The sequence below is a fragment of the Thermothelomyces thermophilus genome, chromosome 1 (genome assembly GCF_000226095.1).
Source record: "Thermothelomyces thermophilus ATCC 42464 chromosome 1, complete sequence".
In the NCBI taxonomy this organism is placed as follows: domain Eukaryota; kingdom Fungi; phylum Ascomycota; class Sordariomycetes; order Sordariales; family Chaetomiaceae; genus Thermothelomyces; species Thermothelomyces thermophilus.
The window spans coordinates 6,584,287-6,609,661 of record NC_016472.1 but is presented as its reverse complement, the minus strand read 5'-3'; the positions used below and the strand labels follow the sequence as shown (position 1 = coordinate 6,609,661).

The 25,375-nt window shown below is 56.4% G+C and overlaps 9 protein-coding genes across 9 annotated transcripts; 4 read left to right on the top strand and 5 right to left on the bottom strand.

Annotated features, from left to right (window-relative positions):
* Positions 1-844: 844 nt before the first annotated feature.
* Positions 845-1,416, top strand: MYCTH_2297596 (uncharacterized protein). Its single transcript, XM_003659921.1, has one exon. The coding sequence runs from the start codon at positions 1,173-1,175 to the stop codon at positions 1,395-1,397; it is 225 nt and encodes a 74-aa protein (XP_003659969.1). The 5' UTR covers positions 845-1,172; the 3' UTR covers positions 1,398-1,416.
* Position 1,417: 1 nt separating this feature from the next.
* MYCTH_2297595 (uncharacterized protein) lies at positions 1,418-3,526 on the top strand. The gene has a single exon (XM_003659920.1). The coding sequence runs from the start codon at positions 1,720-1,722 to the stop codon at positions 3,286-3,288; it is 1,569 nt and encodes a 522-aa protein (XP_003659968.1). The 5' UTR covers positions 1,418-1,719; the 3' UTR covers positions 3,289-3,526.
* Positions 3,527-4,555: 1,029 nt separating this feature from the next.
* MYCTH_2297594 (uncharacterized protein) lies at positions 4,556-7,914 on the bottom strand. Its single transcript, XM_003659919.1, has 2 exons — positions 7,413-7,914; positions 4,556-7,352 (listed from the first exon to the last, which is right to left on the bottom strand). The coding sequence occupies exons 1-2, from the start codon at positions 7,501-7,503 to the stop codon at positions 4,729-4,731; spliced, it is 2,715 nt and encodes a 904-aa protein (XP_003659967.1). The 5' UTR covers positions 7,504-7,914; the 3' UTR covers positions 4,556-4,728.
* A 1,111-nt stretch (positions 7,915-9,025) lies between these two features.
* On the bottom strand, positions 9,026-12,217 carry MYCTH_2297591 (uncharacterized protein). Its single transcript, XM_003659918.1, has 3 exons — positions 11,752-12,217; positions 10,072-11,510; positions 9,026-9,962 (listed from the first exon to the last, which is right to left on the bottom strand). The coding sequence occupies exons 1-3, from the start codon at positions 11,852-11,854 to the stop codon at positions 9,177-9,179; spliced, it is 2,328 nt and encodes a 775-aa protein (XP_003659966.1). The 5' UTR covers positions 11,855-12,217; the 3' UTR covers positions 9,026-9,176.
* A 352-nt stretch (positions 12,218-12,569) lies between these two features.
* Positions 12,570-13,982, bottom strand: MYCTH_2297590 (uncharacterized protein). The gene is made up of 3 exons (XM_003659917.1): positions 13,597-13,982; positions 13,316-13,525; positions 12,570-13,245 (listed from the first exon to the last, which is right to left on the bottom strand). The coding sequence occupies exons 1-3, from the start codon at positions 13,819-13,821 to the stop codon at positions 12,814-12,816; spliced, it is 867 nt and encodes a 288-aa protein (XP_003659965.1). The 5' UTR covers positions 13,822-13,982; the 3' UTR covers positions 12,570-12,813.
* Positions 13,983-14,090: 108 nt separating this feature from the next.
* MYCTH_2297588 (uncharacterized protein) lies at positions 14,091-16,158 on the top strand. Its single transcript, XM_003659916.1, has one exon. The coding sequence runs from the start codon at positions 14,315-14,317 to the stop codon at positions 15,908-15,910; it is 1,596 nt and encodes a 531-aa protein (XP_003659964.1). The 5' UTR covers positions 14,091-14,314; the 3' UTR covers positions 15,911-16,158.
* A 1-nt stretch (position 16,159) lies between these two features.
* Positions 16,160-17,945, bottom strand: MYCTH_2297587 (uncharacterized protein). The gene has a single exon (XM_003659915.1). It carries the CDS (start codon positions 17,671-17,673, stop codon positions 17,122-17,124), a length of 552 nt encoding a protein of 183 aa, XP_003659963.1. The 5' UTR covers positions 17,674-17,945; the 3' UTR covers positions 16,160-17,121.
* A 2,002-nt stretch (positions 17,946-19,947) lies between these two features.
* Positions 19,948-21,835, top strand: MYCTH_64299 (Lipase, GDSL-like protein). The gene is made up of 7 exons (XM_003659914.1): positions 19,948-20,165; positions 20,226-20,600; positions 20,654-20,811; positions 20,870-21,048; positions 21,117-21,208; positions 21,266-21,508; positions 21,576-21,835. The coding sequence occupies exons 1-7, from the start codon at positions 19,957-19,959 to the stop codon at positions 21,619-21,621; spliced, it is 1,302 nt and encodes a 433-aa protein (XP_003659962.1). The 5' UTR covers positions 19,948-19,956; the 3' UTR covers positions 21,622-21,835.
* A 2,221-nt stretch (positions 21,836-24,056) lies between these two features.
* On the bottom strand, positions 24,057-24,215 carry MYCTH_43545 (uncharacterized protein; the record flags this gene model as incomplete). The annotated part of the gene is made up of 1 exon (XM_003659913.1): positions 24,057-24,215. A coding segment is annotated over one exon (159 nt), but the record flags the coding sequence as incomplete, so codon positions are not given.
* Positions 24,216-25,375: the final 1,160 nt, after the last annotated feature.

The following is a 25,375-nucleotide window of genomic DNA, read 5'->3' as shown; positions in this document are numbered from 1 at the left end:
TTTTAAGTCCGCCCCTTCCGGATAGAGGACCTGATCGAACTCTACGGCATGTTCCGATCTCTGCATCGGTGGGGTACGAAGAAACCTCATGAAATCACGAGCCGTAGCAAGAACGCGCACAAACTCTCAGGGGTCCGACGTTTACTCTGCAAATGCTTCTTGTCTCCTTGTTGATTCCGCCCAACACAGGAACAACCGGGAACACCCTTTGGTTGAAAGAATCGTAGCAAGCAACCTGAACGGCGGCAAGTAGCAAACTTGGGCTGTAGCAGCTTGACATACATCGATCTTGCTATGCGTATAACCCGCAACTTTCTGCGCGTTCCTCATGCGAGAGTAACAAGGTCATCCCCAATGGAATGATGCCTAACGGCTTTCCTGGTCTCGAATCCTGTTCAAGGCAGTTCTGAAATCGCTGTTGCATGGCGCAAGCGGATTCCGATTGGGTCGATCTCTTTTCTTGGCAAATCTTGGCATCTGTGGAGCACCGGGAGATCGACAAACGAGGAGGCAAGGGTGGTTCGAGACAGCAGCCCACAAAAGCAATTGGAGACGCCTCTGGTGCCAGAGCCGGGTATTGAATCCGGAATGCCTTGGACACGACTGCGGAATGTCTTGGCTATCCATGCTCGTAGTGGGTGTTAGGCCCACCTTCTTCCACTTCCTGCGGTCCACTTTCCGACTAGAGATTGAAAGATCGGACAACGGAATCAGAGAGTGATGGATGCGCTTCACTGCAGCCTGTCTTGGACTGGCTGGTTTTGGCTACCTTCGGCCCCAGTCTAGAAAGGGAAAGAGAGGTCTTTGAGCCCTTGCTTCGTATATGGACCAACTTCACATGGCTGTTAGCACTTGCCCTATGGCCGTAAAAATGGGAGGGGCTCGTAGGGAAGTTGCGCTTCTCAGCCCTCGACTTCCAGCTTTCCGCCTGATATGTGATCGTTACTTTTTGTACTCCTTTTACTCCGTCACTCTGTCAACCCTATCAATCAATACATATAGCACACCAAAGCAGCAAGTTTTCTTTTCTGAGCCTTGCCCGCCCAATAAGCAACGCATCGCTGCGCTTGCTAGACTGGCGACCCGGCTATACTTCCCGGGATATCCAACAGTTTGCTTCTTCGGCGGCCTGGCGCTCGTTCTTACTACGTCATACGCATCGGTCACGGACAATGGCCAAGGCCAGACTCAATCTCAGGACGCGTTTTGACGCGCCCCTACTGCGTTTCGCTGAATCCGGCCCACCTAAGAAGTGGGCAAAGCAATGCAATGGCGTACCTCGCTGCGCCTTTGTGCCCCTCCGTGTGCCACTCACCCTGCTTATCAGCACATTACTGTACTGGCATATGGGGGGTTTCAAGGCATTCCTCGATTGCCCACCGTATCTCTCGCATTAGTCTACATGTATGTCTTCTTCACCTACCCCCCCCCCCCCCTTCTCCTCCAATCACCAATCGTGCAAGTGGGCGCGTTCTGACCAAGCTCCCGTCCGTTAGCCTTCCTTGTAGAGTTCCTGGGGCTCGGTATATACGTGTTCAGGACGCATGAAGCACGGGCATATAACATTTGATGCTTTCACACCTGTTTACGAGGTTTACCTGCTTCCTTCAGTTTTTATCGACTGACTAGATCATTGCTACTTGGCGGCCATTTTGAGGAGCGAACAGCTTCATCTTCTATCTCTGCTCATCTCCATCCTTGGATCGAGTGTCAATCAACATGTGGCTGATGAAGCCGCCTATGCCGGACAACTTCCAGGATGCTGACGAAAGACGATGGCATTCCATTTCGAGACAGCACATAGCCAACTTCTCATATCCCCGTTCAGACTTGGTTCACTATTATCCAAAGCAGCACTTGACCGCTCGGAACTCTCAGGGGTCCGACTCCTCTCCGCCACAGCTGGTGGAAGACCACGGTTCTGATGTCTCGGTAGAGGACGACCCCCAATTTCGAACATTGGAAGCCGACTCATGGAACTCCTGGCATGCGAGGGGAGATCAGAGGGTAAAATCGAACCATCCCGCGCTCATCGACTCTGCTGGGTCTCGCGAGGTCACAGCCCGAGGCCCTACGCTGACACGTGGAGACTCCTCTCCAACAACGCGTAGCCCGGTGGACTCGGGGAGCCAGACGGACGAGACAGCTCGGCGTGTGGCTACATCGTGCCAGGAACAAGTGCTCCAGCCCCCAAGGACTCCTCAAAAAGCCTGCTATTCTCTGTTTCCTTCGACCGACCCTTGTCCGAAGCGCAGTCCCGCGCGACTGCAGATATGTTTAGATGGGCAACCACCAGGGCTGGAGACCTCGCCGCTCTATTATGACTTCCCATCTCCCCCACGATCCCGGGCCGCCATCACCAGCGGGAAGAACAACGCAACAGAAACGCCAAGATCGGGCTCCTCAAGGGCCACAACACCCTGCTCAAGGCATGCGGGTTCCAGCGCGGCGAGCTCGCCGGATTCAATACCCTTGCTACTCCGGAGTCCCGGGCCAACTCCACCAGGATCCCCTTCGACCAGGTACTCCTCGGAGAGCCCCAACTGCTCCTCCTTCGAAGTGAGGAATTACTCTCCTCCACACAATAACCTCCGCAACATTTCTCTATCAGAGATTTCAGCTCAATCTTCACCATCACTCCCGAATCTAGCCAACACCCAACGGCAAAATCAGCCTCTAAACCGCTCCACCAACAGCAGACCGCTGGTCCGTGCCGGTATCTACTACGACCGGCCGCTCCCGCCCTTGCCCACGGAACGTTCTTCTTCGCCACCGCACATTTCCGTCTTCGAAACAGACTCGGACGACGAAGACGGCGGGGAGGACGATCGGCCATCCAGCATTACCGAGTCCACCAGGAACTTGGCCCGCCGTTTCATGCACGGGCTAGTTCACCACAGTCACCACCATCACCACCGTCATCATCAATCAAGTCCCGTCGGGCGGGAGAAGAGACTCGGACAACGTCCGGATCATAAGCGAAGCGTGAGCGATGAGGGGCCACCCACGTCAGCTTCTGCGGCCAAGAGCAAGGACAGCGATAGTAGCGATGGCGGCAGCGCAAGGATCGGCATAGCTCGGAAGCTGAATGCGGCGGCAGGGTACAGGAAGGGCGGCACGACTGCAGCCGTCAAGGCCGCGGCATCGAGAGCAGTTGTGAGCATGGATCTGCCAAGGGGTAGCGCTAGCCCGGGAGGAGGGGTTGAGGGGTACGGGGGACAAAAGGCGGGGAGGAGGAGGGTAGATTTCTTCTGGGGGAGGATCCTAAGGAGAAAAGGAGGAGATTGACTCGGCCGTCTTCTCCTATTCTGTTCTGATATCTCTATATATCCTTGACTTCATTTCCTTCCTCCACTTCTTCTACCTTGACCTTTTCCTTTTCCCGATTGTTTCTGTTCTCTTCTGCTTGATGGGTTGGTCCTTCCTCTGTCTTTCTGTTTATCAAGAGGCGGGCAACCGCTGGTTGGGAAAGTCCTTTACTTTCTTCCCGTTTTCTCTTCTACTCCGATTCTCCAACAGGGGGTTTATTTTTTCTTCTTCTTTCCTCTACTCTTGCGGGTCTGCACAGGGTCTGCTAAATGCAGGGCAATGGCGTCGGCTGGAGGGGTGTGGGGAAAGACAATGCGATATGGCTACGGCCGGATGATGATATGAGGATGATAGATGTTTGGGATATGATATATTGTGTTTTAAGATCTAGTTTTTTTTTTTCTTTTTTGGGGGGAGGGGGGTTAGTCCCCTCTGGATTAGCCCTGGATCTGAGTTATGGGCTGCTGCTTGGGAGAGAGTGGTGGTGGGAACAGGTTATGGAATTCGCTTCCACTTAGAATAGCCTCCGTTGGCAAAAATGATATTGTTCCAGCTGCGGCTTTCGATATCCAAACGCGGTTTCTCACTTATTTCGCTCGTCTTTCGCTGACTCAGACGCGACTCACTCGTTTCGCGACAAGATACGCGTCAGGAAGTTGGCTATTAATGCAACTAATTAGTGTAAAGAATGTCCGCCAGCCCATCAATCTATCCGACGGTGGCCCCTGAGTTATGCTCAAGTCTCAGTCCACAACGAGGCTGGCACTCCCACACACTCACCGGTATGGGCACCCCAGACAGATGACGCAGTGAATGATGTGTGTGATTCATGTCTCACCAAGGCGTTTCAGGTACGGATTACTCCGGAATGCATACAGCCTGCTCAGGTGACTCTGAACGACTTGGCCTTGAGCGTGCGCCAATTAGACAGCAGCAAATTGGATTGAAGGGTATTATACTCCCTTGGTGCATATTGTGGAGAGTCTGGCTGTATGTGATCCGTATGTACTGTACTACAGAACCCAGTTCCATTTCTGCTACAGCCTGCAAAACCCCACCATCTCCGATACGCATACATACACAGTCGTAGTCATTCTGGTTAAGTCGTCACAGACCCCCCATATCGCCCTGTCATGATACATTATTCTAGAACAAGTTGGTTGGACAAACACCAACCGGACTCATCATGATCATCCATAGCTCGTCACCCAACAACTCGGCGCCGGCCCATGCATAAAAAAAAGGAAGAGAAAAAAAGAGAAGAAAAAGAAAAATCGAGAGAGAAAGACGAAATAAAGGGGTAGAGATAAAGCCAGACAAGAGATCACTGATCTTTTTCCAAGGTGCCACCACCTTTGGTATCGTTTCCCATCATAAGTTTCGCCCCCATCCGTGATGCCCCCTTTTCCCCGGGCCAGCTCACAGAAACGGCCGACGAATCTGGCTCTTCCTCACCCTCCGCTTCTCGGTAAACCTCCTCACCCTCCTCACACCCAACTCTCCGTTGCCCACGCCGCCGTCGCCGTCGCCGTCGCCGAAACCAAACACCCACCGGGTCTGCATGCCGGCCGGCGCGTCTCCGCCGGCGCCCATCTTGCCCGCCATCTCCCGCCGGCTCACGCACCGCTTGAACGCGGGCTCCTCCCTGATCTCGGAGTTGACCAGGTACCCGACGATCTCGGCCAGGCAGGTGACGCCGTGCGGCATGCGGAACGCCTGCCGGGCCGGGAGCAGGACCGCGAGTCCGGCGACGTACAGCGCCAGCAGGCCGAGCAGGATGCCGTACGCGACCTGGTTGGCGAACATGCGCACCTCGCCCCACTCCCCCCCCTCCTCCTCGCCGCCGCCCCCCGCGCGCCCGCGGGGCGTGACGGCCATGAAGGAGCCGCCCGCCAGCACGGGGATGAGGACGAAGAGGTCGGCGAGCAGGGACACGCCGGCGACGCGCCAGTGGCCGTTACGCAGCGCCCGCGCCGTCGCCTCGCCCGGCGCGCAGGCCGCGTAGTCGGCGAGGACGCTCGCCTCGGCGGGCGCGCCGGCGAGCGGCGGGTTTGTCGTCGTCGTCGTTGACGAGGACGAGGACGGGGACAGGGAAGAAGACATGGCGGCCCAGGGCTGCAGGACGCGCAGGTGCTTGTCCAAGGTCTGATAGGCGAGGAAGACGAGCATGCCGAGGAGGGAGGGCAGGAAGGCGAAGAGAAAGTCGGCCGGGGAGAAGGCGCCCCCGCGCGGGGCGGTGCGCAGCCTCGGGGGGAATCCCTTCTCCAGGCGGGTGGAGGGGAGGAAAGTGACGACGAAGATGGCGATGACGAGGACGGTCGCCGTGATGGTTGCCCAGAGAAGCGGGGAGGTGCGTAGCGGGAGGGGGAGGTATTCGTATTGGTGGCGGGAGGCGCCGTTGGAGGCCTCGGGATCATGGTTGTGGTAAGGGTCGTGGTCGGGATGTTTCTCGTCGTGGCGTTGCATTCGCTGTGCGGTCGCCGGGTCCGGGATGGGCAGGAGGGGGTCGGCATCTTCCATGGGGTTGCCGAGCGTGTACCAGAGGCCGTGGCGGCCGTCTTTCCAGGTCCAGTAGCACAGCCTGTCGGTGGCGCGGCGGCGCAGGGCGAAGCGGATGCCGTCGCGGCTCCGGGCCAACTGGGTACCGCGGTAGTCGTCGGCCGTGTTGGTCTCGGAGACGAGGGCGGCAATGTCGGCTAGGGAGCGGGGGTCCCAGATGACGCCGGTGCTCTCCAGGCCGGACCAATACCGCCAGGCGATCGCGGTCGAGGCTAGCAGGGCGAGGTATAGCGCGACGAGGGTCCAGGCGACGCCCTGGACGGTTGCCCAAACCCACCTCCGCTCCACGAGGATGACGGTGAACAGCGAGCTCTGCAGCGGGATGGTGAAGTTCGCCAGCCAGGTGACGAAAACCGGAACCCAGACGTTCCACGGCCCGGCCAAGCGCGGCCAGAGGAACGAGGGGTAGAGCTCCTGGAACAGGGCGCCTTCCCTCTCTTCGGCCGACTTGGACGCCAGTCGCACGAAGGGAATCATGCGGGACATGGTTCTAACCATGTGCTGCGCATATAGAAGCATCGGAGCAGCTATTAGCTGTGGGAAAATGCGGAAGAGGAAGTACCGTCCGCCGTAGAGTGAGTCCCATTCTAGCAGGCCTTGGTGAAGCTGCGAATAGACAGCGCTCAGGATCAGAGCCGCAATCATGAGGAGGCAGAGGAGCATAAAGACAAGGAGTGCCGGAGTCCGCAGCGGCCATGGTCTGAAGGTTGGCAGTGGCACGTGGCTTCCGGTGACGAGAAGCTCGTCTTGTTCGACGGGCCGCCATGCGTGAGGCTGGGGCGGGCGCGAGCCCTTCTTCAGGAGGCTCTCGGCAAGCGACTGGGCAGATTCCTGCGGCCCGGGCATGAACGGACGCGTGAGTGGCTGCAGCCGCGTGTCTGGCGGCGCGGTCTCGGCATGGGGATGGGCCTCCGGAGGGTGGGACAATAGAGGAGCGGAGGCCGGAGGGGGTTGCTGTTGTGGTGGTGGCTGGGGCTGGTAGGACTGAGGGCCATGTCCCTGAGGACCATGCCCCGGTGGTGGTGGTGCGAAGGCAGGCCCGGATGAAGAGCTTTGGCTGCCCGAGTTGGTAGCCGAGAAGCCAGTGTCCCGGTCTCGGCTGAGAGCCTCGATGGCGTAGTGGATGAAGGGCGTGTTGTCGACGCCCGGGGTGATAACGCCGTCGAGCCGGGCGAGCTCATCCCGGAAATCGGTCGCCATAGCGGGATTCATTGACGTCGACCAGTCTGACCGCTCGTACGGAGCCAAAGGGGGAATCTCCGGGACGCGGCGGTAGGGGCCCTCAATGATGACGGGAGGCCCGTACGATCGGGCGACGGTGGCGGGGGTGAAGATGTCGTCTGGCAGAATGGCCGGAAAAGACTGATTGTAAGGGGCGGCTGTTTGATGTGTCGTCTGCGTTTGCAAGTGGCGCGCAGACGGATCAACGGTTGACGGAGAATCCTGTCCCGGTCTCACCTCGGGCGAAGGCTGCAGATGCGTTCCTATCACACAGCCATGAGCAAAGCGGCGCTAATATCAGATGATGGGCAGCATACACGTACGAGGCTGCTCCACATGTTCTTCCGAGTTGAAGCTGTGTGAATTGCGTGAGTTGCGATAGTTTTGTGAGTGCGAGTGCGAGTCGGAGTTCATGCTTCGGAGTGCGAGGAGCCGGCGACAGGCACCACACGAACAGGAGCTGCGCGGTCAATTGCCCATCCAAAGCTCAGAACAAGAATCGATGATGCATTGATGATGCAGGAAAAAAATGTATCGTGCCCCAAAACAAGGAGAGGAATAGTTCACGGGCGGATTTGTGCGAGGTTGGGCAGGAGATAAGAGAGTCGGTGGTTGGGCTACCAGCCACCGCTTTTCTCTCGTTGAAGTTGTGCGTTTTGCTGATCTGGAGCGGTTCCCTCTCCATAATGACAACACACTGCCAGGTGCTTCGCAAAGCTCAATTTTCAAGAGCCGTTGTGCGCCATTTTGTTTCGGCACTGTGATGCCTTTCTGCTCACGCAAACATCCAAGGCATGCATCTCGGTCACTCATCAGTACTTTCAGCGAGCGCCTGATGTGCAAGGTACTGTATTACTGTAGTAAAGTGTGCGAAAGTTGGCGGGGGTGGGGCTGTTGCCAAGAACAAGTGCAGTGGGGACTCTGAACCGGTGCCTGGAGCCCGGACCACCATGACCCCTGCTCTTCTCGACTTGGACCATGCCGTCCCTGGCAGGGCTGAACCTCCAAATGATGGGGCCATAATTAATTTAACCGCAAAAGGACATGAAAAGAACTGGCTTTGGAGACCTACATGCATCAGAAAGCAGACACAAATGCTGCTTTCTTTTTTTTTTCCGTGGAATTTTTTTTAACTCTTCAGTCCTCAGATAAGGGAGTTCCCTGTCCCGCTCTGTGGCCGGCCCTTATAGCCTACTATCCTGGCCGTGCTTCCCTAACGGGAGCCGGTTCTCTCCGTTTTGGTTCCGATACGCTCTCGTAAATGTTTTGATTTCCGCGTAACCTCAAGGACAACCACCTGTTACGTTACCTGCAAAGGATGTACGGATTACTATCTTCATGACCAATCTACTCGCTAATTAAGCTGAAAACGTCGTCCAAATTGTCCCGTTATCGGCTAATGGCTGGACTTTGTGAACCTCATCTGATTGAAGATGGAAGATGGAACGAAAGGGAAAGGAGGCTTACACAGCGAAGACGGGGCATGTCCCGGGAATCTTGAGATCCGATGGATTCTTCCCTGCCAACTCTTCATCATGTCTCTGAGTGGCACTTATGAAACTCCAAACGAGGTACATAAAGAAAGCCCCGCACGGCCGTAGAGGGACAGCCGCTTTGCGATCCCCCAGAGCACCCGAGGACCGGCCGCCGTAGTTGATGAGATATTCGGCCTTGATATATGCGAACAAGCCGCACCTGAGCCAGGGAGAAACACATGCTACACATTAGCATGGTAGGCTTGCGCCTGGCCAGCATGGTGTTGCGAAGACCAAGAGCCCGCATCATCCCGAACCTGTACGCTTCCGTACATTCAGACCACGGCCGCTCAAGAGAATTCTTCGAAAGTTAGTACATATCACTAACATCGACATCCTACGTACAATGAGTGACATATCTTCTTCCACTTGGTTACAGCCCATCCGTCCAACCGTTGGCTGGCCTCGGCCTGTTCTGTCTTCCACCCTTCTCTCCTCTCTCTCTCTCCCTCCTCTTCGCATCTCACCACAATAACCAAGCCAGAAAAACTTCGCCTCCGTTTCGGTCTGCGGTTTGTTCATGAAGACATATCAACCGTCGCCGCCCGGCTTTCAATACTCGACAAACTTGAGCTTTCCCCGGACCTCATCTCCGAGCTCCTCGGGCTTGACCAGTCCCTTCAAGACGCAGTCTCCCAAGAAGAAGAAGGCCCTCTCCTGCGCGTAGGCGAGGTAGTCGAACTCGTCCTCGGCATCGTCCTCGCTCTCCGTCTCTCCATTGGCGCCCGCCGCCGCCGCCTCCTCCTCCTCCTTCCCTGGCATTTTCGCCCCGCCAGCCGCATCCAGCCCTGGGATCTTGGCCTGCACGATCCCCCAGGCGACCCACTGCGCGCTGTTGGCGGTCCGCCACAGCCTCGTCTCCTCTAGGAGCGCCCTCACCTTGGCCTCGGCCTCCTCTTCCCTCTTGCGCTCCTCCTCCTTCCACCCGCCCGCGGGGGCGCGAGCGTCCAACATGAAGTCGACGATCGAGCTCGTCGACGGCACGGCGTGCAGCCCGTTGCTGGCAGACGGCGAGGGAGCGGAGCCGGCCGCGGCGCCGGCAGAAGCAGCTGGGGAGTCAGCGCGGGAATACTGCGGGCGGTGGTCCACGTAGGCTCTGATGAAGCGCCGCTGCTGCTCCGGGGTCGGGTACCGCGACGTGTCGCAGGCGTAGGGCCGGACGGCGTCGTGGTAGTTGTAGGCCCACTCGGTAAAGTGGTTCGCAAACTCTAGACCCGGCACGTTGGCTGCGGCGTACTCAAAGTCGATCACAACCAGCTGTTTGTGTTCGTTGGCCGGCTGGAGCAGCGGCGATTTTTGGTCGTCGGGCCGGACGCGGAGGATGTTACCGTATTGTGTCTGCAGTTGGTGGGCGCGCGCCGGGGGGGAGGGGGGAGGGGGGTGGTTAGCGTCCCAGTTTAGTAGTTGAAGGAAGTGGAAAGGAAGGGAGGGAAGGGAGACGGCTTACATCATTATGGGCAAAGACAAGCCTGTCGCGTATCTTCTTAGGATCGCCGTAGTAGGCATCAACGTATCGGCGATATTTCTCTACGAGCGCCTTGAAGACGGGCCACTGCACACCACAAACGAAACCCGGCGATTTCGACGCGCCGTTTGATGGGTTCTGGGAATGGGAGAGGGTCCGTCTATCGAGGAACAAAACCGCCTTTTCGACTTGACCAACCCACTTGTCCCAGTTCTTCCACACCGCCGGCCCTTGGTCCTTCTCTTCCTCGAGCAGCTCAATGCCGTCATGCAGCTCCCGCATACGCTTGGCAATCTGCCTGGACGTGTCCGCTTCACGCATACTGCCCGGGGTCAGCGCCGTGGCATTCAAGTACTGCTCGAACCTGCCGTTGAGAAACGTGCCTAGCAGCCGGGGGCCGATCTTCTTCCGAGCAAGCCGTCTGAGCACTCCCAGCTCGTTCTCCCGGTCGATCAAGTGATCCACCTGGGGCCCGTAGACCCTCAGCAACACCTTTCCCGGCTGCTTCTTGCCGGGTTCCCGGGGCAGTAGGGACTCCGGGGGCGGCGACACCACGTAGACGGCATTGGTCAGCGCGCCACTAAGGCGCTCGACCGAGATGGTTTCGCCGCTGTCTAGCGGGACGCGCCTCCAGCCCTTGAGGCGCAGAGTATGCGCCAGACGGATTATCTCGTTTTTGAAGGTGATCCAGTGCTGTCGCTCTTTCTCCTCCTTACGGCTCGAGACGGAGGCCCCGTCTTCGGCACTGGCTTTGCCGCCGCTGTAGGCAAGAGTCTTTGAATTGTCCAGGAAGGCATCGCAGCTGGGCACCACAACGTCGTCGTCGAGCCACTCGGTGTCGGACGACGCGGCCCGGGCGAGGTTCCTGCTCGATCTCTTTCGGTGTCTCCGTCCCAAACGCGGCAGAGGTTGCGTGAGGGAACCCAAGCCCAGGGCGGCCATGCTCTCGTCCAAGATCCTCTGCAGACGGTCCAGTGACGCCTCGCTCGAGTCGGACTCGATGGAATCGGCGCGGGGCCTCCCCGGTTCGGGAACCGGAATGCTGACATCGTTGTGCGGTGTCTTTCCCCGTAGGCGGGACCGCCGGGACCTCCTGCTGGCTTGTTTGACCTTCTCCCGCTCGAGCCACTCTGCCACCTGGGACAGGAGCCGTTCGGTCACCATATCGGGCTTGTGTCGGTGATGAGCATGAGGCTGCTGGGTCTGGACTTCTTCTCCGGAGGCGGTAGAAGAGGTTGCGACTGCCGAGTTCTGGCCACCTTCCGAGCTGGCTTGGCTGAGGGTAGAAGGCCGCGAAGGGGTGGCGGGAAGAGGGGGTCGTCCGCTGAGTCGCTTCGCAGCGACACCGGCCGAGAATTGCTTCTTCACCTGCAGGTCATCGGGAGAAGCAGGCGAGGGCGCGGGCTCAGCGATCTGAACAGCTGCCATGTATTAACACAAGTGCGCTCCGACCACGAAACAAGAAAAGAGGGGGAGAAAGGGCGGGACGAGCAAGCTCCCACTTGGGCAGGCGAAGCGCTTGTGCTCCCTGACCGATAAGAGTTAGCGTATCTCAGGGTGCCGCGGCGGGACTGGGCAGATGATACGCTTCGTCGAGATGCTGTCATGCTCGGCCGGGGTGGGAAGGAAAGTTTTGAAACAATTCGAGATGTGTGTACAAACCTTTGACGGGAGCGCTGAGAGGGGACACCCGCTCGGCCTCGCCGTCGGCCTTGAGGGCGGAGCGCCTTGGCTGGGTTGAATTCCCTGGGGAGGGTGCAGGCATGGTATCAGATGGGCTCGGACAGCGGAGTGAAGCGAGGGTGCGATGCAGGATGGTCCTTTCTTTTCGCGTACGCCTCGAAATGCAGTGCGCGACAATGATAAGGGTCCTTCAGAAACTACTAATGTACCCAGGGCAGGTTGGACGTTTCGATGCCCAAGTCACTAGTATTCGCTCTTCCCCGCGCGGTCGGTTCTCGCAAGGAAGAGGAGATAAGCGTTTACCGGTGTGCCCGTGTACTTCGTAGCTAGTTAGTACCTTAGGGCGGCACTGGATGAGACTGGTCTGTTAGGAGATAAGACGAGACCAAAAGTTTTATCGCATCAAAGGCAAGCTACAGCACGAGAAGAAATTTGAAGTCTTTTTTTTTTTTTTTTTTTTGCTCGAAAATGGCAGGTATCGGTCGGGAAACTGATCTCGTGGGCTCGGTGGGGAAGCGGTTGGCGGTTACATCGGTGGGTCTGGATCCACATCCCTTGTTCACTCCCTTGCCCTTGTTTCTGTATCTGGGCCGAGTGAAGTGCAAATGACGGAGCTTGGCTCGTGCTTTCCTTGACGGAATGACGTATGTGTGTTCCTGTACTATGTAGTTATCGTTGCAATGCCGTTGGACCCTGTCTCTTAGATTTGGCATGCAGAGTACCACTCCTGAGCTGCCCTATCGGATTCAAGGTACCGTACCGGGCGTCTGGGACGCACGTGCGGGATAACCTGAATGCCAGGGGTTACAGGGCAGACACAGAGGGAGACCAAATTCGTTTTCAGCTTAGTTTGGAGATGTATAGCAGACTCCCCAGTCTTTCACAGCATCACGCATGAACGGTAAATTAGTGCATGACTCCGGAGTACACAGCACTGCAGGTACAAAATAGTCCCGTAAAAGTTGCTCTCTTTTCCAAGGACTAATCGAACAAGTTGGGCGTGTATGATACAATTCTAATACAGTCATTGGCCTCCTGGCCTCAGTTCATCCTAACTGTTCCCTTCCAGTCTTTCATGTGGTCCAGAATAATCTTGGCGCCCTGCTCTGGCGAGTGCTGCCGCCCAAGTGCCTCGACAAAGTCGCCATCTGGATCCATCAGATAGAAGTAGATGCTGTGGTCGACCAGGTAGTCTTGGCCGGGTTTGACGTTGCTCGGTGTGCTGAAGTAGACGCGGTACGCCTTGCACATGGCCTTGATCTGCTCATATGTGCCCGTCAGGCCGATAAACTTGGGGTGAAACTCGACAAGATACTCCTTCAGCTCCTTGGGGCCATCGCGCGCCGGGTCACAAGTAACAAAGACGGGTGTCAAGAAGCCGGGGCGCTTCTCCTCAACCAGGTCGAACATGCGCGCCATCTTGTCCAGCTCATCGGGGCAGATGTCGGGGCAGTGGGTGAAGCCGAAGTATACCTGGAGTAGAGCAAGACGTCAGCATGGGAACCGTACGGGCGCCTCGCCATCTTGCCGCAACACGACGTACCAGAGAATAACGCCCCTTCAAGTCTCCGTCCGTAAACTTGTTGCCGTTCTGGTCGATCAGCTCGAACGGCCCGCCCACCTTGGGCTTGCCCACTCCCTTGGTCGACTCGGCGACCCGCTTCCGTTGCATCCGCTCCTTTTCGCTCTCAAAATACCACACAAGGCCGGCGGCCGTGATGACGAAGAGGAGCCCGGCCTTCCATGAGAAGGGCTGCACCCCAACAGGTTAGCCAGAGTGCCGCGCAATCGACCGGCAGAGCGCAATTACGCGCGGTTGCGTACCCCGGATCTGTACCGGCTCTTCGCCTCGTCCACTGTCTTGAAAAACCTCCGCTGCCCCGTCGGCTGGCAGGGTAAGGACCGAAGCTGAGATCTGGCAGGGCTCGGAGCTGTCGGTCGCTTCGCCGGTAGGCTTCGCACTGTCGACATTGGGCGGGCGCACTGTCGCCGTGCTGCTCTCGAAGCGGTACTGAGAGCGGCGCGTGCCGCCGCTGCTGGTTGCGACATCGTGGTGTAAGGTGTGTGTCTGGTCGTCGAGTTGTAGGACAGCAGGTCCGGTCGGGTTCGGCGGACGGAAAGCTTCCTCTTCGGCTTCGGCGATGTACAAGCTTCAATGGAAGCCTAGTGTAAGCTCAGGTTGTCAAAATCTCCTGATTGGCGCCTCCTGCACGCGCCACTTGTGTGTGCTGCCTCCGCAGTTATCAGCTTATCGGTCGAGACCCGCTTAAGTGCATGCCAAGGAGAATGTGGGACAAGTCGGCGGGAACAGTAATATGCTTCTATTCAACTCACACTTTCTCTCGTGTGCCTCACAGAATCACGACGGCGTGAAACTTACGAGGCGTTTAATCCATCAGTTCAAAGGCAGCTGTGCGACTGTGATGCCTGTTTGAACAAGCCTGGGCCTTACCATGTGGGTCTGGAGATTCACAAAACAGCTGGTGCCGGCCCGAATCTCGCATGGATGATGGCCTTCTCGTCCTCCTTCTTTACTCCCAAAATGGCATCCGCCAGCGACGAGCAGCAGCAGCAGGATCCTCAGCCAATCAAGCAAGAACCGGTGGCTGAAGGAGAGCCTGGCCATTCTTTGCCCGACATGTCTCGTTCCGACAATAGTCAGGCTCCGCAAGATGCTGCCGATGGCAACGACCACGAGATGGGCGACAACAACGACAACAACAACAACAACAACAACGATGGCGGCGCCGCCGTGGGGAGCGCAGCCAGCACAGCGTCTAAGAGTGTCGCTTCCAGCAACAACAATAACAACAACAACAACACCAAAAAGAAGAAGGGCACCGCTGCCGCCGTCAAGGGCCCTTCGAAACGCGGGCGTCCCGGCGGCGCCAAGAAGACCAAGGGCGGCGGAACCAAAAAGGCGAAGACGGATGCCACGGCAAGGCAGGCCTGCGGCGACGGCGGCAACTCGAGCGAGTCCGACAACGGGCCCTACTGCCTCTGCCGCGGCCCAGACGATCACCGCTTCATGATCGCCTGCGACCGGTGCGAGGACTGGTTCCACGGCGAGTGCATCGGCATGGACAAGCACACGGGCGAGAACCTGGTACAAAAGTACATCTGTCCGAACTGCACCGACGGCGGCCGGTACTCGACGCGCTACAAGAAGATGTGCTCGCTTGCCGGCTGCAACAATCCGGCGCGCATCTACGACTCGGCCCGTCCCAGCATCTTTTGCTCGTCCGAGCACTGCCAGGCCTGGTGGGAGCAGCTCATCGCCACCCTGCCGCGAACCAAATCCGGCTCGGACGCCGACGAGCTGACCCAGGAGGAGTTCATGGGCCTGCTCGACGCCTCCCGCACATCCTCCTCGCCAGACGACACGCGCCCCTGGCGCCTCGGCACCCCGCCGTTCTCCACGCCGTCCAACTTCTGGGACCTGCCCGCCTCCTCGCACGCGCTCACGCCGGAGGAGCAGGAGTTCCTCACCGCGTCCGCCACGGCCCGCTACCAGCTCGGCGAGGAGATCGTCCTCTGCAAGAAGATGCTCCAGCTGATCGAGATGGCCCTGAAGCAGCGCGAGGCGGCCATCGCCGCCGGCAAGGGCACCGCCAAGGACCTGTGCGGCTACGACTCGCGGCTCGACACGGTCGGCGCCACCCGCCAGTTCGCCATGTTCCTCCAGACCCCGGAAGGCGAGGCGGCCCTGTCCAAGTTCGGCACCACCGCCACGACAACAACGACAACGACCACCACCACCACCAACGGTACCACCAACGGTACCACCAACGGTACCACCAACGGCACCACCAACGGCACCGCCGCGGTGAACGGAGCCGCCTCGGACTCGATCCCGACCAACGCAGTCGCCGCCGCGGCCGGCGCCAGCTCCATGCCCGGCAGCGATCCGGACTTCCCTTACATGTGCCCCAAGAAGAAGTGCAAGCCGCACAACGGCTGGAGCGCCATCCTCACCAAGAGCGTCAAGCGCGACATCAAGGAGCTCGCGGCGCAGGCCAAGGAGATGCTCGATGCCGAGCAGCGCGTGCGCGACGGCGCCGCCGGCCGGTTCCGGCGGCGGATGAAGGAGGGGAACAGGGTCATCGTCCTCTCCGACGGAGCGATGGACGGCTCATGAGGCAGGCAGGCAGGACGGAACGGAACCGTCATGTCTTTGTCTGGAATGGTGGAATCCGAAAGAGGGGGTCGAATAGGAAAGGCTGTGTTCTGTCAACTTGGGCATCTCGCATTTGAGCAATGGAGTTGAGCAAGGGAGTTATGGTTATGAAAGAAAGATCTCGGTAACTGGATCCGGAAAACTAGGTAATAATGCAACGAATGAACAATCGGGCTTGATATCCTGAATTGCCAGATGGGGCTCTCGAAATGTTGTTGTAACTGTCATCATCGCTTTCGGGCATCGCAAAGTCTGCGCCAATCATGCTAGTAATCATATTCATTCAGATTCTATGCTATATACACCCCGTCAAAATTTAGTAAACAGCTGTCATACCAACCAGTCCCGTGTTCTTACGTCGTACGTCGTACGTCGGACATCCTGTCGCTCTCAAGCGTGCAGTGCTAGTTCGTGAAAGACGCGAGAGAAATGAACCCAAGTCTCATAAACTGAACAGAAGAGGGCCTGGAGAGAACATATCAGAGATATGGTAAAGAAGAGCAGGAAAAGATGGAATCATGCCCCCTTTCATAACAACGTAAAATCAGTCATACTTTTTTTGCAGACCAGAAGAGAAACCAGAGGTAAACGACCACCGCCGAAAGATCAAAGCAAGCCATACATCTGATCTGGAGAGAGAACTCAAATGGAAAAGAAATGAAGATTCATAAGGCCGCGAGACCTGTTTTTTTCCCGTCTTGATTCGGCCGCGAGGCCCATCCTGTCTTCTTGGGACGCCGTCATGAAAGTCGAATGCAAACCGCTCAATAAAAAAGCTATGATGATCTTCCCTCCCTCGTCACATAGCTTTGTTTCTTTGTTCTTCGTCAGAAGCGGGACTAGACGGAGAGTTAGCGGTCCTGTTGATCCCCGCTGATCCCCGCTGTGGTCAAGCCGCGGGCCTGTGGACTTTCGCGATGGGGTTTCCCACGCATTTTCACCCCCCTCTTCTTCCCTATTGCCCTGTGTGAATGGTGTGATTAGGATAGTATACCAGCGTGAACATGGGCGTTTCTCTTTCTCTTCCAGTTGCGGAGCATCCAACGATGCATGATATCCAGGAGCTCACAGCTGCCGAGCCAATGCTGCTCTTCCCGCCTTCCCAGGTGCCATAGCTCTGCGTCTTCCCCAGTCCTAGGCGGCGTGATTTATCTCGCCATTGGCACGCCCTATCAGGACCGACGTTTCCCGGTACTGCTGGAATGGCCATGGCTGCGGCGGGACGACCCCCCCGGCCGCCTCGAGCTGCTACCGCTGCCGGACCGCTCCAGCTCGCGTTCCAACTCCTCGGCCCTCTGGCGAAACCCCCGGACAATCTCGCGAATCTGAGCAATGCGGTCAAAGTCCAGTTCGAGCTCGTCAATCTGGGCCATGATGTCGTGGTACCGCGCAATCTCGGCGTCAGCATTGTCGATAAGGTTTCCAGCGTGGTCGTAGACGCTCAGTGTCACGATTTGAGACTGCTCCATCAGGTACTCGAGCCGCTGCTGTATCGACTGCATGACACGGTCGAAGTGGTGGCCCAGGGCGGTTAATGACGAGGTATCCATCAGTAGCAGCCCTTGCGACGAAGCGCGGCTTGCCGCGCGTGACGAGGTCGACCCGCCACCTGCCGCGGCCACAGCTTGCTGCCCATGTCGCAAGAGTTCAATCTGATCTTCTGTCAAGCCCAGTTGCGTTTCTGGCACGGCATTCGCATCCGGAGCCGGTTGTTGCGACGACATGGCGGCTGTGACACCAAGAGCTGAAGCTCCGGTCCCGGATAGGTGGCTAGGAGATGATATTGTCCGTGCAGCTAGGCGAGGTTGCCGCTCTAGATTGGATATACCTGCCGGGTCACCGAGCTACGCGAGAGGACTGCAGGCTGGCGTCCGGGTTCCTCGAGAGTCCCTGAACCCGGCCTGCGGGGTCACAGGCTGCTATGACAGTACAGTGTGCTCCTGATGCCTACGCGGCGCCGCCAATGTCCGCACCCACACTGTGGTCAACCTTGCGCCCTCCCGGACTCGGAAGCACCAAGCGGTATGACGGCTGTAAAGTGGTGACAAGACTACGGGGTATGCGATGGCTGCACCCAGTGACCCGGTGCCCGGTTGCTGGCGGAGGCGAATGCGACACCGAAAGCTGGAGCGTCGGCGACGTCTTGGGCTCGTGCAGCATCATTGTTCCGCTCGCAGTGTGATCACTGCATCGATGCCATAACAGCTTGGCCGACGGGCAATCGTGAGGGCGCTGTGCGGGTTTTCATTCGAAGATAGAAACGCTTGGATGAGGGTCGAGCAGAGGGTAAATTCGGGGAGCGTCCGCGAGGAGCGATCGCAGCGATGCCTGGCCGTTCCGGATTCCTTTTCCCCCTCTTGTGATACGCATCCAAAAATGCTGCTCGACCGGCCGTGTCATTCATGTGTTGCGCTGTGTCCCACTCTACCGTCCGTATTCCGTAAACTGTCGCGACAGCAATTCTTATGTGGAGAAAGATATCTCGGTCGTCCTTGGTCGGGGACAGCTCCCCTTTGCCTCCGAGACACTCGCAGCTTTTGGTGGAGCACTAGTTCGGCTGGATGTTCAAAACCGGGACTTCGCGACGGCTGCTGGGGTGTGGTTGCTTATTACCGCCTTTTCCCCACGCGGGAGTGCAACGCATCAGGTGACAGCGGGATGTTCGAGGAGCCCACCACTGCTGGGATGCGCCAAAAGGATAACCCAGATCGACACGACTAGTAAGAAATCTGCAGTTTTAGTTTAGAAGCGCGCGCAAGGTTCGACGGGTCCGTCCGTCCTAGTAATACGATGAAGAACGGAGAGGGCTGTGCTCGACGATCGTGACATGAGCTCGGTGATAATGCACCAATTTCCACTGGGGAGGTGTGTACTCTGGACTGTGAGTAGTCGTGAGAGAATGGCCAGTTGAGCTGATCATGGACATCCGACATCCGCAAAGTTGCATCTGGTTTCCCTCATTGGGCATCGCGTAGACTTGGCAACCGAGTCCCACACAAAGGTTCGACAGGGATACGGAATAAAGTGTAAAATCGAAGCGGAACCGCGCCATTGTGTGCTGCCATGTTCAAGTGAGCCTCTGAAAAACACCATTTTGGATGATGATGACGCTCAATGAAGAAGATATCGGGCCCCACATGCCGCCTCTAAGTACGCTTTCGGCTTCCAGTCGCAATCACTGCGGCCACCAATGCCTCTCACAACTTTTAGCACAAACCGAGCCGCCATCGGAAGAGAAGGTGCGTGTATCCGGCTGGGCGGAACGAAAATGGAACCCGGTTCGTAGTGCCGCACCCGACGTCACGAAACGCAGTGTTGTAGGGCTGGGTTGCTCAAGCTGGAAGGCATGTTGATAAGATGAACTCAGGTCGACTACCAGGGGTTTGGGGCAAATGCGTACACACACAGAGGCCGTGGCCTTGTTCTTGGCCTACAGGATTTCAGATGCAATTCAGGAAGACTTGCCAACCAACTTGTGGAGTCCCGGAGAGGCCCCCTCCGCCCGGTAAAAGGTGTGCCTTCCGGATCTTCTTCATCGTGCATACAGGTCCCGCCGCATTCCTGTGTAAGCCTAAGGTCCGACCCTAAGTCGGATGTCGCTTCCACAATGCTCCTTGACCGCGGTAGGCAGGTGCTCCTGCAGTACAGTCCGCCGGTGGAATGGGGACAACTAATTTGTTCTCGCGTGGGTAGCAAGTGAGCTGGGCTCTTGCCGGAATTGGGGAATTCTCGCTTCGCTCCCGAGGGGACATATGGCTCAGGTACCTAGTCGTGCCAATTCTCTCGGCCGCCATCACGGACGGAGAACCGCTTCGAAATCGAGCACGGCTCCGATATCCCGCGCTCCCACTCCAAGCCCCGCATTCTCCTACGATTTGCTTCCGTTCGCATATTTCCATCAATGAACAGCCGTTGCAATGTAGGGGGGAAAGCGCGCATAAATATCGTGTGCTGCCGAACATGATGCTCAAGAGGCGGGCCAGCTGCCCTTAACCCGGTCACCAACCATGGTGTCGTTTTCGAGCCTGGCCATCCTCGGCCTAAACCTAGCCGCACGAGTATCTTCAACCATTCTTCAGAATGGCCAAGTAAGAAAGACCAATTTCCCAGATACTCGAATTAATCCGGCAGACTACTCGTTTACGACGTACCCGGCCAATGCCACCGAGATCTCGTACAAAGGGCGGTGGGACTCGAAACATGTCTCCTGGTGGTCGTGAGTCGAAACCGCCGAAAAGGCCTGTTGGATTCGGGAAGCTAATCACCGCACCGGCAGAGCCCCCGGTATCAAGTTTGGCTATACCGGAAAGACAGTAGCCATCACCTTTGGCAACCTGACGGATAATGGCGTTCTCGTCGGCTATCGCATTGGAGGGCTCGACTGGATGTTCACCAACATTACAGCAGGGGCTACTCACCTCCTCGTGAGCCCAGAAACGCCGGGTTCAAATGAGACAGGCCCAATCAACCCGTGGACGTTTGAGATGCGGGTGTCGAATTGGGCATACGGCGTGCAAATCGACTCCGTTCACGTTGCCGCCGGGGAGAAGCTGGTCAAGATCCCGGATTTTGGCCGCCGGATCGAGGTAATTGGCGATAGCCTCGCCGCGGGCATGTACACGACGTACGAAGGGTTGTCAAGTTGGGCCTAGTATGGTTGTCCTGATCTGCTCGTGCGCAGCATATGATGCTGACGACAGGAAGCGGCCTGGGAGCTGGCCTGGGCAACACCGAGTTCACGGTGACTGCGTATCCCGGAATTTGCGCCGCAGACCAGGATTGTTGGGGAAACCCTCGTGGACAGGTACACCAGTGGTTTTATACTTCTGATACGAGCTACCGTGCTTCGGTGATACATGGCGGTCAGTCAGCTCCGCGAGCCTCCTGACGCTGCGACGACTCTCACACACCATGGCACAGACGACCCAGAGCCCTGGGACTTTGCGAAACACCCAGCTGCAGACATTGTCGTCATCAACATCGGCACGAACGACAGGAATGAGGCGAACAATGTTTCGACAGAGGCCTACATCGATGCGTTGACAAAGATCATTGAGGGCATCCACGGCAAGTGGCCGAAGGCCCAGGTCATAGTCATGGTGGGTTCTCAACTGTCTAGGTCTTTTGCAGCCCACATAGCGTAGTCTCTTACATGGCATTGCTGCAGTCTCTCTGGCTCGGATTCTACCAGAGCGGGAACACCTACCTCCCCAATGCGCCAGATGGCTGGGTCAAGGAAATCTATGACATGGTTCGGTGGTGGGTAGATTCTGCGCACCTCGCAAGCAACGTTAGCTCAGCTTACCACATGGACAGGTTCAACTCGGACGACTACCTCCGCAACCCAATTATTTACGACGGCGTCACCAAAAAGACATCAAGAACCGGAAAACGGGCAAAGCCCTTTGTCCACTACTTCAACACGACAGGCATCATGCAACACAACGACATTGGCCCGCTGTGGCACCCGACTGATGTAGGCGCCGTCAAGGTGGCCAGTCACCTGCAGCAGTTCATTCGTATCAAGTTCGGGTGGGACTTTTATGCCACCGGCCCGGAGTGAGTTTCCTCTTTCTCCCTCACCCAATGGCTCATCATGTTTTAGAGGGGCTGACAGATGCGTTAGGATATTCCACGAGACCCTGTACTGGAATGACGAGCCGAACTACTAATGAAGCTTACGATAGCCAGTCGGACATGGACCAAGGAGTGGAAATGGCGCACTTGTCAGTGCCAATGCCCGGAATCGTAATAGCCAGGGTTGAGTGGCACGTCAATGGTGCCGCTGGAGGCAGCGGAGATGCCCAAAGCTTGGGGATTAGATGCTTCCGTCCTCTTTGTGTTTGACCAGTTAGATGAGATAGGAACCAGAGCGAACCAACACCCAATTACCCGTCTTCAATCTTCTGTGGGTTGTATTGCGTCGCTTGACATTGTGTACCACCGAGTGCACCCAACCTCTCTGTCACCGTGATCTCTTGCTATTAAGAAGAGGGGGTATTGTTTACGCAATGAGCACGCTTGGGTGCCGACATCGTAGGCCTAAGTAGCCAGTATCAACTGAACATATTGTGAGAAGCTGGTCCCATCACGTTGGAGAGCTTGACCCCTCGGTTTCCAGGCGCGCTCCGAGACCCTACTGTCGGATACTTTTGCCAGGGGCGGATTGCTTTCATGAAAGTGCCTGCCCCAGACTATGAAGTACAGTAAGGGCTCAGTGTACCTAGCAGGGGAAACAAACAGCAAAACGGTAGATGCTTCTCTAAACTGACCACTGCTTTGAGTGGCTGTTGTGAGTGTGTGGTCCAACTGGCGCTTCCACCTCCCAAGAACCGAGAATTACGTGATGGGCAGGTTACTGTGAAAAGAACAGCCGAGTTACGGCTACCTGGGTCCGGCCTCCATTCCCTCCACTGACAGACACTCAATCCTGGGGCATCAAACTCGGACGGGTTAGCTACCTATGAACAGAGGTATCCCGTGGTGAGGAGCCTGGCCAGAACAAGCTTTTTTTACTCGCTTCGCGTCTGTTTCTTTCATCCTTTTCTTTTCTTTTCTTGTCCTATTTGTTCTATATTTTTCCCTCTCGGCTGTTGAGTCCTCAAAGTACAGTCGATACATGTGACTTGAGCAAGGCGTGATGAGCGACTCTGCCCGCGGCGAAATCGGCCATCATGTTCTTTCTAATCCGTACATGACTTTGCTTTCCATGGCCACGCAGTGACCACTCCATACTGCAGATCTACACAACGGTCGAGGAACTTCCGTCCCGTGCCGCAGCCGGGGGGGTGGGGTGAGGGGGCCGAAAGTGCTCGGTACCGTTCACCCCGAGTTTTGAGGGGCGTTGATCATCATTCTTAAGCTTAGCCGTAGTGTAGGGCGTTTCATACACTAAACACTGGCGGAAAATGCTTAGTACGATATAGGACTTGTACTCTTTGCTGGGCAAGGAACTTGCACATCTCCTGGTTAATTAGAGACTACCGAGATTGATGAGGCAGGGCTCTGACGTTTGATGTCAAAGTCTCTCCAAATTGCACCTCACCACGGAACACCAGGAGATGCTTCCGGGGCCGCTGTCGAGATCCCCTGGTCTGTTCTTGTCGCTGCTGCGGTTGGAAGGTGTCTTTTGGCCAGAGGATTAAGTGACAGCAGCAGGTCTTCGCAGCCGCTACAAGCCAGGTTTAGCTTGCGAGCTCCATTTGCCATCCGTTCAATAGCTCTTTGTAATCCGTACATTCAGACGAGTTGGATGTTCCTCTTCATGGTGCAGAGCACTAACTATGCTTTCGCGAGAAACGCCTTTCCCTTCCAGACTTCTCTCTTCTCTCGCCTAAGCAGTGAGCCACTGCGAAAATGTACCCTGCATACCCAGTTAATAATTTATAATTTCGCAAGTCGTGCTGTTAAGTTGGCTGGCGAACCTCTACTGTGGGCGTGCTCTGGAGAAGCTACCCACAGAGAGTACAAGCAGGTATGAAAGTGCACCCAAACCACATTCTTCTCCAGTGTATGTATGTACAACACGTAATCCGTACACTACTGCAATCTCGGCTTCTTTTGAGCGAGGTTCCCAGACTAGGGCCCCGCAAAACCTTGCTTCTTTGTTGCTTACCCTAACCCTGTTATTTACATTAACGTAGTAAAACTTACACTAGTGTGCAAGCACGGGCCAGCAAACAATACTAGTGTAGTGTACTCTGTATGGTATATAGTCTATTTGGTAATGTTGACCAGGCCCCCCCTGTTGCCCCTTGACTCGGCAGCCGGCCGACCCGGCTTGTTGGGGCTTTAGCGCGGCGTCTCTGAAACGCCAACCCTGTCTAAGCACGTTGGCCTCCCTTTTAAGGTCGAGCCCCAAAGGGGAAGACGGGGAAAACAAGGAAGAAAGTGTATCCGTACAGAAAAGGTCAACTCACCATCACCATCCGATCGCTTACCTAACGACATAATAACTCCCCCCCGTACATTACGTGTACACGAAACTTGTATCGATCAGGCGCAAGGCTGTCGATCAGCCTCGTCGGGATCGGGAAATCAGGCTCCGGATCCCGAGTCGAGACTTCCCGCAACAAGTTACCAACTTCTCTCTTGAATCCAGCAATCGTCATACTTGAATCACATTTCCAATGTTGTCTAGCACATACGACCATACCCACGTGAAAACACGGGATCCCGTCCGCTCTCCCTTAGTTAAACACGTGAGGGCCCGAGTAGTAGTTGGGTCGGTGACGACCAGCGAATGTCGGGTGTTGTATGTCTTTTTTTGTGGCCCACAGTCAGCAAAGATTCATCCATGCAATATTAATCAACAATATCCTGTGACAGGCTGACAAATGAAACCCGAATCCGAGAATCTCCATCCGATCGGCGACGTTGCTTACACTAGACCGTCGGTCGGTTTTATTTGTATCCGACTTGGCATATGTTGTGGTCGAGTGGAGTGCGGTGATCGAAGCACAGATTACGGAATAGTACTAGTAAGTAGTACTTGTACATACAGAGTATACTATTAGTGTAGAGTACATAGTATTTGCATGCTTTCGGAGGTCGAGTGTGTCTTTTTCCCGGTTGCGGTGCAACCTACAGGTAATTTCATTTTCCCACATGCCACATGTCACATCCCACAGGACCTATTTTTATCCTTATCACATCACACATTGAGACTGGTGGTTGGAGGAGAGGGAAAGCCAGGGCGGAAGAGGGGGGACTGGGGAAGAGTTTGCTTGAGGGACGATTGTTCGCTTGCCTGGCAATAACCGCACTTCCATCCTCTGCAGCCATTGGAAGGCAAGAATGTCGGACCTACCTCCGTGCACTAGTGTATACTGGTCTTAGTGTAGTGTATAGTGTATATGTATAGGGCCTAGTGACCTACACTAGTAGCGGTTGCCTAGCGCCTTTCCCCGTCCGGCTTGGGCAAGACACAAGGGCATATATCTAACCAAGTCTGAGACATGCATACAGGAGACGAGATTGGTGACTTCACTAACTACCATTGTAGAGTAGTTAACTGAACCTTTCTGGCGGGGCCGAGACAAAGCGGGGGGGAGGGAAGGAGGGAGAAAATGAGAGAAAAAAATATACAGGAGAAAAAAATAAGAAGAAAGATCTAGCCACCAACAGGCCTTTCCCCTGTTCCCCTCCCCCGGCCGGCGTTGACGAGTCGTGCGATCGGCGACTACCTTTGTTAGATTCGTAGGATCCCCCTACGCAGTAGTTACTGCGTAGTGTAGTGAGCGAAAATGGCAGAAATGGGTTTAGCAAATGACCCGGGGACATGGGTACGGGCGGGTTTAGTGGTGTGTGGTACGTGCGCTCCGTGCTTGTTTGTCGTTAGTGTAGCTTCAGGCTAGCGTAGCGCCCTGATCTTCCTGGGGAGAAGGAGGGGAAAGGGGAGGGGGGGGAGGGGGCCCTTTCGGCGCC